The following is an 11,123-nucleotide window of genomic DNA, read 5'->3' as shown; positions in this document are numbered from 1 at the left end:
TCGGCTAAAGTGGACTTTAGCCGACAAAAAAATAAATTTCGTTCGGCCTTGGTTTTTTATTTTCGTCGGCTAAAGTCTTTCTTCTGATAGTGCACCCAAGTCTAAGGTCACTAGGTCTATTTAAGAGCATCTCCAACAGCTTCTTCATTTTTTTCAATTTTCTCAATTTTGGGTAATATTGAGTTTTTTTTAGATCCAACAGCTTCCTCATCTCATTCCCTAGAAAGACATAGGGAAAATAAAATAAAACATCACAAGGGGACGAGAAGAGGATGGCGGCAATGGACCGATGTTGTGCGTCCAAAGATCCCTAAAATTCCAATATTTCGCATTTATGACTTCCAAAATCGACTCAATTTAGGACTCCAATATTGCGTAATCTCCTTGTTTTTATCTTCTTTTTCTTTTCTTTACTCCAAAAAACCTATTAAATACAAAATATAAATAAATAAATCCTAATAAAAAGAATTCAGCCAAATAAATATAGGGAGTTTAATATAGGGTGTTACTATTAACACACATTTTTTTGCTATTAACACACCCTATCTATTTTTCCTATCCACACATTTTTATTTGATTTATAAAGGAGAAATTACTGGTCACTCCATTAACTTTTATGCACTCGACAGTTTACTCCATTAACTTTTAATTTCAATTGATCACTCCTCGAACTTTTCAATGTCACACAATTAGGTCCATCCGTCGAGTGTCCGTCTAAATCAGTGGTTAAGTTGCTGACTGGACATATTTTCTAATGCCAACTCAGCTGGATGAAAGGAGAAATTCCCTTAACACCCCTAATTCATTTTCCCTGTTATCAACCAAAAAGAAGATGAAATCCCTCCAAAATACAAACCACTTCCCTCCAGATGCATTGTTTGACCGACATTCATAACACTGAAACACAAAAGTACATCTTATCCTCAATTCTCAATCATAAAATGAAGCATAAAAAATGGGAAACCAACATTGACCTATATATATTCATAATACTGAAAAGTACATTGTATCTTCAATATTAGCAAGCCAATAACAAACCAACTAATTTACCAAAAACCAACATTACATCATCAAATGTCAAATTGCTCAAGTACTAATATGTTAGCTCTAATCATCTTATCAAAAGATTAGAGCTAGCAACCAAGTCACAAAGCACAAGGTTGCACAAAAATATGATGCATAAATGTTGGGGCTAGCTAATATGAAATCTATCAAATTTCACAAACATAACTACTTTCCAGCTCCTTTACCCGAGTTCTGTCTAATCCTTTCAGAGGTTCTTAATGATGCAGCCTTATTAGTTGATGCATTGGGATCTTGTACAGATCTTGAAATTGTAGGTGCAGATCCAAGTGCCCTTGAACTTTGTTGGGTAGATGCAGCTTGAACAGGCCTTGTTCTATTTGGAGCAGCCTTGCAAGCGTCCAACTTTGAAGCTTTCAACTCAGCCTTCCTTAACTGGACACACAACAATGCAGCCATATATGATTTAAGCATCTATTACACAACATACATTCAACATATACTCAATCCTTTAGGCAATATACACACAACATATGCAATTTGACAAATACTGAAAAATACTTATGTTAAAAGTAGACCAGAGACATGGTCACTTTTGTATAGAAGACCATTCTCATACGTGAACTAGGGAAAGTAATAACAAGACCAAAATGGCATATATTCTCATACATAGTACACACACAACATAATAACAAGACCAAATTGGTTCAATTAATTTTCAAGCTTGATTCAAAAGATGAAAAACGTGAAAAACAATAGTTACCCTCATATACTCGTTCCTTTGTTTAATTTTCTGTCTCAGCTCATTCTTAGTCATGGGAGGGTTTCGCTGCTTGGGCTGCACCAACAATCAAAATGTAAAGTTAGAACACCATGCAAGTCAAATTACAAGTTTCAAATTTAGGAAACTTACCTGTGTTTGAGCAGCTTGTCCTTCTTCAATATTGAGTTTCCTCTTTTTACTCACAGCAGCAGTAGCTTTTTCCTTCCGTGGCAAATGTCTTTGACATGTTTTCCTATTAAAAGCCAAACCAAATTCGTCAACACCATTTCAACGATATTCAAAGCCAAAACCAGGTCTCCAACAACAATTTTGACGATATTAAAAGCTAACACACAGATACCCAGCCTTTAATCCAAATTTTAAAACCCTAAAAATAAACAGATACCCCCAAAATCGAACACACAGAACCCTCATCACTTTAAAGCCAAAACCGAAACTCTATAAATACACAGATACCCCCAACACACAGATACCCCCAAAATCGAACACCCAGATACCCTTTAACACACAAATACCCCCAAAATCTAAAACCCTATAAATATGCGATTTTAAAGCAATCCATGTCAAAAAGCATACTACAACTTACTATAATTAGGTATGCCATCGTTCAACCCTTCTTCGTCTCTGGGAACCCACAAATTTGGGTTCATCACCATGTCGATGCGTACTCCTCTATTTTGTGATAGATAGTAGATGAATGTTGGATTATTTCATATGGGGATGGTTTTAGAAGGGTTGATATTGATGGGTTTTGGGTATTAGGAGGCTAGAGCTCACTCTTGTGTGGATGGGTTATTGGTGTTGATCGATGGAGAGCACAGTGAGCCTCCAACGATTTCAAATTTTACGGTTTCTGCAATTTTGGAGTTAGTACCGGGTTAAGACACCCCCGTAATAGGCTAGGGGCATTGATGACATTTTACAATCTTGTGTGGATCCACATGGCTAATTTTTTTGCCATGTCATCGCGTCAACTTGCCACGTCAGCAACTTAACCACTGATTTAGACGGACACTTGACGGATGGACCTAATTGTGTGACATTGAAAAGTTCGAGTAGTGATCAATTGAAATTAAAAGTTAATGGAGTAAACTGTCGAGTGCATAAAAGTTAATGAAGTGACTAGTAATTTCTCCATTTATAAACTTACCACTTAAATTTTATTGATGATTGGTTCTCACCATATAATATAAGATGTGTGTTAATAGCAAAAAAAGGTGTGTTAATAGCACCACCCTGAATATATAAATATAGACAAATATGCACCTATCATAATCCCTACACGCGAGCAACACTCATTTTTTTTTTTTTCTTTTTATTGTATTTGTCTTTTACTATAATATCCATTTTGCTTGTTTATCAGAATTAGTTAATACTTAATACAAGAACAGTTTCAGAAGTGCACAATTTGGTTAATTTTCTGACTGCTCATTTTATAGTAGTAGAGATAAATATGGATGGAGCAATGACATCAGAGAGATGTGCTTTTGCTACAGGGCTGTTTGTAGAGATGAAAACGGGTTGTGAGAGGGTGTGTTGGCGGTCCTACGAGTCGGTGGAATGAGGTCACAGACTTGTGAATTGCCCGAGATACTGGTAGAAAATGTAGGAGGGAAAATGTTTCCGTGGCTGTTTCCAGATTGGTTTCTCTACTCCAACTAATTGTGTGTGTGTATATATATGCGCTATAATCACTCGCATCATCAATAATAAATGAATAGTCAAATAGAAATATAGAAACATGTGAGGACGTATTGTTTCAGTGACAGTACAACCGTAACCGATACATTTCAGTATTTCATAATGACATTCTGGTAGGAGTCGAGCTTATTAGACAACCTGAGTGGCACCACTTGAAGCAAAATTACCCTGTGTATGATCATCTGAGTAATTCTGTTCATGCCTAGTAACATCATACAACTCTCCATCGCCCCACAAAGCATAGGCCTCTTCCCCATGCACTGCGTCATCCCCAATCAACAACTGCTCCTCCGGCATCCGTAGAGGAATCACAAACCGAATTGCTATGCAAATGATCGAGGTCACCACAATATTCCATCCGATGATAAACAGTCCGCCTACGATTTGTTTGAAGACTTGGATTCCTCCGTAGACAACCCCACGAGAGTTTGTGACCGGCAAGAAGAGTGCACATAGTTGGGGCTCGGCAAAGATGCCGGTCAATATACCGCCTAAGAATCCGGCCACTGCGTGGGTGTGGACAACGCCTAGAGTGTCGTCAACTGCGGTTAAGAGTCTCCACCTTTTGTCTACGATCATCATGGTGAACCATGGCACGCTGCCTGACAATACGCCCATCACTATTGCTGCCCATCCTTGTACAAGACCTAATTCATTCACAGAATTACACAATTAATAAACAAAAAAAAAAAACTAATCAGTCTCAGAATACTATTTGACCCCCCATCAATAACGGATCTATCTGAACGTAATCAACGTATAGTTAAAGGAAAGGGACGCATTTTTTGACTAATTAAATTATAAAATTTGTTAATCTCAATGATTAAACTAGTTTGTAAGGTTTGTGTTCACCCTTGAGCAACAAGTCAACTTCACGTAGCTTTCAGTGACTCAATGCTAGGGTCCAAGATTCTCAAGTAAATGAAAATTGCAACTTAATTATTGGGAAATTAAAGAGTGTAGTAATTCAAATTCATAATGGTGATCGATGACAATGAAGGATCAAGAGTCTCGTTTGAGGATAGAAGTGAAAGATAGTTACCTGCAGCCGGAGTAATGCAGACGAGGCCGGTGATCATACCCTGAACAGCTCCGATGACGGAGGGCTTGTTGAAGAAGATGACATCGAGCCACGTCCAAACCAAGAGACTCGTTGCGGCGCAGATGTTGGTGTTGAGGACGGCCATGGAGGAGTCTGTGTTGGCCGAGTACGGATCTCCGCCGTTGAAACCAGCCCATCCCATCCACAGCAACCCTGCTCCGGCCAATGTCAGCAGTACATTGTTTGGTGGGAATCTCTCCCTGTCCTTCTTCACCCTAGGTCCGACCTGAAACTCGATCATTAGTTACATAAAATTTAGATTGAGTTGTTTAATTCTGAGTTGAAATTGATACTAAAATATAAAGGTCATTTTCAGCTGTTAAGAAAATTAGACTTGCGGCCATGAGAGTGACCTCAACGAACTAAAGACAACGATTGCTTTGTCCAACATACTGATATTTAAGGTTTGTCCAATTTTATTTGATTGACATGTAAATAATAAAGCATTATTTAAGGCATGCAGCAGTTGGGATCTTGCTTCCTTAGCCGTTGGCATATGTACCAACGAATTAAATTCCAAGAGATTAAAAGATCATAGAAATAATAATATGGCTAAACTATGCAAGTGGGAGAATAGAGTTTCCTCTTCTGTTTTTCCGGAGCTCTGCTTTACGACATTTTAAACCTTAGGTGTCCCGCGGCGTCTCTAATTAATCAAGTTCTTTTCTTATAGAAAAAAAATATAAATTCCAATATTCTAGAAGATATATAGTATATGGACCTAAATAACATTATGTGTTTTAGTCTTTACGATAAAAGACACTAAACAGAAAAAGAAAAGACATGTCCTGTCTCTACATGACAGAAAATAATAAAAGTCAGCCAATGTCGAAATCAACTCAATGCATGGAACCCTACTTCTTGCTAATCAGAATCTTATAAAATCATTTTGATAGCAAATTACTCAATCGTTTATTATCTTCAGAAACAAAAGCAAAAACAAAAAAACAAAAAAAGTTCGTTAAACGTTGACGTACCCAGTAAGCAGTGGTGAAACCAGCCACCCCTGAAGAAAGATGAATGACGTATCCGCCGGAGTAGTCCATGACACCCCAGTGGAACAAGAACCCTCCGCCCCACAAGCTGAACGCGCCGATGGTGTACGAGAACGTCAGCCACAGCGGCACGAACATCATCCACGCCTTGAAGTTCATTCTCCCCAACACCGACCCTGCCAACAGTATCAGTGTTATGGCCGCAAACACACACTGAAACCACACCATGGTCGCCATCGGGTACCACGGCGTGACCATGGGGGTCTCAAGCTCGCCGTTGGCGTGGTACTGCGTGGTGGCGGTGAGGGCAGCCTGTTTGAGCAGAAACTTCTGCCCTAAGGCAGGTCCGGCCTTCCCCCAAAACGGCAGCAGCTTGTCCCCGAACGACATCTTGTAAGCCCACGATACCCAGCAGAGGACGACGGCGGCGAAGGCGTAGAGTGCCATGAAGGCGGAGTTGACTGCCCATTTCTTCTTCACTACGCTCCCGTAGAGGATGACCAGCCCCGGCACGCTCTGGAGACCCACCAGCGTGGCCGAGATCATCTGCCATGCGTTGTCACCTTTGTTCAGCCAGTCCGGCACCGCTCCACCCGTTGGTTGGTACGCGGTCGCCATTTGTGGTATATTTTTCGAGTTTCAAATCCTGGTTCCACAACGGGAGGGAAGATAAGAGGGGTGTTATATAAGTGAAAATGGTAGGTGTAGGACTGAAGATGGGGTCAATGGATCGAGGATTGATCAGCTGGCAATTGGAAATTTGGAATAGAACATATTTAGCTAGGGCGGCCTTTGTCGTATTAGTGGGTGTGATCGATTGACTAAATGGAATATGAGAGGGACAAATGGAGTGTGAGGTAAATGGGATATATATATCAATATTCCATATATACGTTCCTGATTCTAGGCCGTGAATCTTTCCTCAAAGATCGAAGAAGAAGAATCTGATGGAGCTATAGGTTGCGGGATTCATTCATAAGCTGACAGCTGAATATTCATGTTTTTTCTATTTATTATGTATTATATATTGAAAGTGACAGAGAGATACCCTAGGAGGTCTGACCTCCATGAGCAGCGGGAAGGAAGCTTGCCTACCACGTTCTTGTGTCATTACGTATAGATCGAACATTTTTTTTAGACCACGTACTGAATATATAATGTTCAAGAGCTTATCGTTATCAAGTAGTACGACATCTCTAAAACAGCTTCGTGGAACCGAAAATTCTGCAAATTCCTTGACAAAAAATTCAACCAACCACCACCTCCTGTTAGACAACATCTTTTAGTCATAATACATGCTATACCGTTCGGTATATAGCAGACAAACCCTCATGTACAACCTAATACGTTATTCATATAGATGGGACACACACATATGCATGTATGTTTTAATCAGACGCATCTATATATATATATATATATATATATATCTCATATTGAATTTTTATAAAAATAACTCTTAATTCAGTTTGCTTGGATACACGGATTAGGGCAAAAATGTGGCTAGCTGATTAGCTGTAATTAAAGTAAGATTTTACTAATCTTACTAAAATAAAACTGATATATAAGTTTTAGCTTGCACTTCCAGTTTTAGCGCTAGCTTCACGCCTTCACCTTAATCATTCTTCATTGAAATACCCTTATCGATTGTATATTAACCGAAATTTACAGATATTAATTAAAATGCCGATCGAATTGCCTGTCAGTGTCACTGGAGTAGAGAATGAATAAGAAAGAAAATCTAGAAAAACAGGGAAAAATAAAATAAATAAATAAACCCTAATAAGGATCTGTTCTGACGAGTGCAAATTAAGCCGCGGAACCCTAGCTAAGAGAGAACGTACGTACGTACAACTGTGTTTGTCTTCTACTAACAGTACTCAGTTTATCACCGAGAGGATTTTGATGGATCACTAGCCCTTGTCCGCAATGATATATGTTGTTGATTCCGAAACTCACACCGACGTGCAACACCAACACACACGTCCTTTTTGCTTGTTTCGTTCGAACAGTATGCATGGGTGCTGGAGCGGACCTAATCAAGATCCAGGAACGTGAGCCAAATTAACCGATTTGTTCTGGCTTTTGATATTCAAAATGACACGAATAAGGTACTGAAGGGAGGGAGGACCTTGGTGTTGTTGGAGTACGACGACGTATACCACCTATCCAGGTTATGCAATCTAACTCATCAAATCATAAATGAGACGCCCGAATGGATTAAAGATGTCGCCTCTATTGTGGGTAGTACCACTAGTACGTAAGTATAATATTGGTCGATATCGATGACGACCTTTTTGATCGAGAATGGGGGTCAGGTTATGTAATTATGTGTCAGGATATCACTCAAGTGCTTAACCCTTTTGTCTCAAGAAATCTATTAGATTAATTGCGCCTAATTAAGGTTGAACATGAGATCTCTCGTTTTGCTTTGAGATTTCGGTGGGCAAATGTGATCGAGCCCTATCATCTGGTCTATCATGAGGGAGAATTGAGTCCTCCAACAGTACGTGTTTCATGGCCGAAACTAATATGTAAAATTAATGGCCCTTATTGGAAAATTTGAGGAGAGGTCTAGGTCCCTCCTGGCTCCCCAGCGCTGGTACCTAACAACCGGTAAATACTAGGTCAACCCTCCTAATACTGATCGTCATCGATCATCATTAATAATTCCCAGTTCCCACCTAGCTTCTTGTAGTTCAGCAATCCTTATCATATATACATGCACGAAAAAGAGAATTAATTCCCAGCTGCCCTAGATTTTTTGCTTTGCTTTTGTAATAGAGATCGAGGAAGCAACCTGAAATCTCATATAAATATCAAGGATATCCACCAGTAGTCACTCTGCTGTCTGCACAATCTGCCATGCATCTATATATATGAAACTTTTCTGCAGACAGAGAATCCAGATTTGTCACAAATGTTCATCTTATAAGATGACATCCAAATGTAGAATATTTTGAATATATTTACTTTCCTTGTATGTGTAGGTTAAATATTATGTATAGGTGTAGAAAATATTTTCCTATATATTAGGACTACAATTGTATCTCTATATAAACCTCCTATATGGAGAAGAATAATACATTGAAGCATATCAAACCATATTGAATCCTTATTTTCTACTTGGCATCAGAGCTTGCCAGGTTCGATCCTTTCAATTTACACCCAAAACACCACAAATCGCTACGTACCAAAAATCTCACAAATCACACACAAATTCCCAAATCCCAAAACCAAACCTGAATCCCGAATCACACCACAAACAAATCGTTGCATACATCAAAATCATAATTCCCGAATCCTTGAATCTCAAAAACCAAATCTCCAAAATGGCACACCAAATCAACTACCATACCACCGCACCATGCCGGTCTCCATGCAAACCAAATTCATATGCAAACTCAAAATGTCCGCTATGTGGAGTATTAGGTCAGAGCAAGCAACGTTGCTTTGAAACAATTGGGTACCCGAATTGGTGGGATTTCACCCTGAAACCCCAAAATAATCAAGCAAAAACTATCATAATCACTACAGAGGAAAACCAACCATCCAATGCCTCCAATGTCACACAGTTAGGTATGAGTGGTAAGGTATCTATGAATAGGTCGTACGTCCTGGATTATTGATACAGGAGCATCAGATCACATGTGTAATGATCCTAGCCTCTTGAAAAAATTAAAACCCTCCTCTCAAAATATTGTTTCTACCGCTGATGGTACTCCAACTCCGGTTACCGGAGCCGGAGAAGACTCTATTGTCCTATCAAACACATTAACCTTTGATTCTGTATTAGTTGTCCCTTCATTGTCATACAATCTTCTCTCAGTTGGCCAAATCATTCAAGAATTATCATGTATTGTCACCTTTTATCCGTCTTTCTGTGTATTTTAGGACATTCTGACGCGGCGGATTTTGGGTTATGGAGTGAGAAAAGGGAAATTGTACTACCTAGATCTGATAGAGACAGGAGAGAAACATATGCAGTCTTTGGGTCAAGCTAATCAGGTCAATAGAGCTGAGAGTGTTAAGAAAGATGTGTGGCTTTGGCACCGCAGGTTGGGTCATCTAAACTTCGGTTATCTTAAGAAGCTACAACCGTAGTTATTTTCGGGTGTCGACTATTCAGATTTTCATTGCGACATATGTGAACTGGCCAAGAGCCACCGTATTTCATATTCACCAAGCCTAAATAAAAGTCTTGTTCCATTTATGAAGATTCACTCTGACGTGTGGGGTCCTGCAGAATTCCTTCTCTCTCTGGCGCCCTGTATTTTGTGAAGTTTATTGATGATTATACCCCTATGACTTGGGTCTCCCTATTGAAGAACAAGAGTGATGTTTATTCTAGATTCAAAGAATTTCACAAGATGGTGTCCACACAGTATTAACAGGTTGTTCGAGTTTTCTAGTCTGACAATGGCGGAGAATATATTAATGGTCATATGCAAGAGTTTATGAAGTTACATGGAATTTGACATCAGACTTTAAATACTTATACTCCTCAGCAAAATGGACTGGCAAAGAGGAAAAATTGGCAGTTGCTTGAAGTTGTCCGTGCCTCTTTGTTTGGCATGAATGTACCTGTAGAATATTGGGGAGAAGCTGTGACATCTACTGCCTACCTCATTAATTGTACCCCTTCTCGAGTTATTGAATGTGAAAACCTGCCCTCTACAACAGCTTCAAAATCTTCTCTCGGTTCCTTCGTTGCCTAACTTGTAGCCTCGTGTATTTGGATGTACAGTGTATGTTCATATTCCAAAACAACAACAGAGTAAGCTTGATCCCCGTGTAAGGAAGTGTATCTTTGTGGGTTATGCAGATTTTCAGAAGGGATATAGATGTTATGATCCTCTTACAGACACCATGCTTGTATCCCTTGATGTGTCTTTTCGTGAATCTGAACCTTACTACTCAGGGGGAGTTTCAGATTCTTCCCTTCAGGGGGAGATCAGTCAGTCGTGAAGAGAATAATCGAAATCTATTTGAATTTGAAGAATTTGCATAATTAGAAGAATTGGAGAACAAATTCGGAGTTGGAGAAAGTAGCAAAGATCAACATTGTTCGAATCTTGATTTCACTTACGACAACTAAAGATTGGCCTCTACGACAGTTTGATGTGAAGAATGCTTTCCTCAATGGAAACTTGGAAGAAGAGGTGTATATGGACATGCCCCCAGGAGTCAAATGTAGACCTTGCGATGTCGGAAAGGTTTGTAAGTTGAAGAAGTCTTTGTATGGTTTGAAGCAGTCTCCTAGAGCTTGGTTTGGAAGATTCTCCAATCAATGAAGACATTTGGTTATAAACAAAGAAACTCAGATCACACTTTGTTCATCAAACATAATCAGGGTAAGATCACCGCTCTGATTGTGTATCACTACCAGAAGAAAGGCTTTAGCCGACGAAAATAAAAAAACCAGGCCGACGAATTATTTTTTCGTCGGCTAAAGTCCACTTTAGCCGACGAATTTTTTTCGTCGGCTAATTTAAAATTTTCGTCGGCTATGGTCAAC

At 39.3% G+C, this 11,123-nt stretch overlaps 1 protein-coding gene across 1 annotated transcript; it reads right to left on the bottom strand.

Moving 5' to 3' along the window:
• Positions 1 to 3,637: 3,637 nt before the first annotated feature.
• LOC101313741 (ammonium transporter 3 member 1-like) lies at positions 3,638 to 6,261 on the bottom strand. Its single transcript, XM_004288589.1, has 3 exons — positions 5,588 to 6,261; positions 4,551 to 4,836; positions 3,638 to 4,155 (listed from the first exon to the last, which is right to left on the bottom strand). Exons 1-3 carry the CDS (start codon positions 6,221 to 6,223, stop codon positions 3,638 to 3,640), a joined length of 1,440 nt encoding a protein of 479 aa, XP_004288637.1. The 5' UTR covers positions 6,224 to 6,261.
• Positions 6,262 to 11,123: the final 4,862 nt, after the last annotated feature.

The sequence above is a fragment of the Fragaria vesca genome, linkage group LG1 (assembly GCF_000184155.1).
Source record: "Fragaria vesca subsp. vesca linkage group LG1, FraVesHawaii_1.0, whole genome shotgun sequence".
Lineage (NCBI taxonomy): Eukaryota > Viridiplantae > Streptophyta > Magnoliopsida > Rosales > Rosaceae > Fragaria > Fragaria vesca.
Note: the sequence above shows the minus strand (reverse complement) of the source record. Positions and strands in the feature narration are given on the sequence as shown.

Coding starts and splice junctions, on each gene's coding strand:
- LOC101313741 (XM_004288589.1), bottom strand. CDS start 6,223: ATGGCGACCGCGTACCAACCAACGGGTGGAGCGGTGCCGGACTGGCTG. Junction 4,837..5,587: donor GTTTCACCACTGCTTACTGG/GTACGTCAACGT, acceptor ATCGAGTTTCAG/GTCGGACCTAGGGTGAAGAA. Junction 4,156..4,550: donor CTGCATTACTCCGGCTGCAG/GTAACTATCTTT, acceptor TGAATGAATTAG/GTCTTGTACAAGGATGGGCA.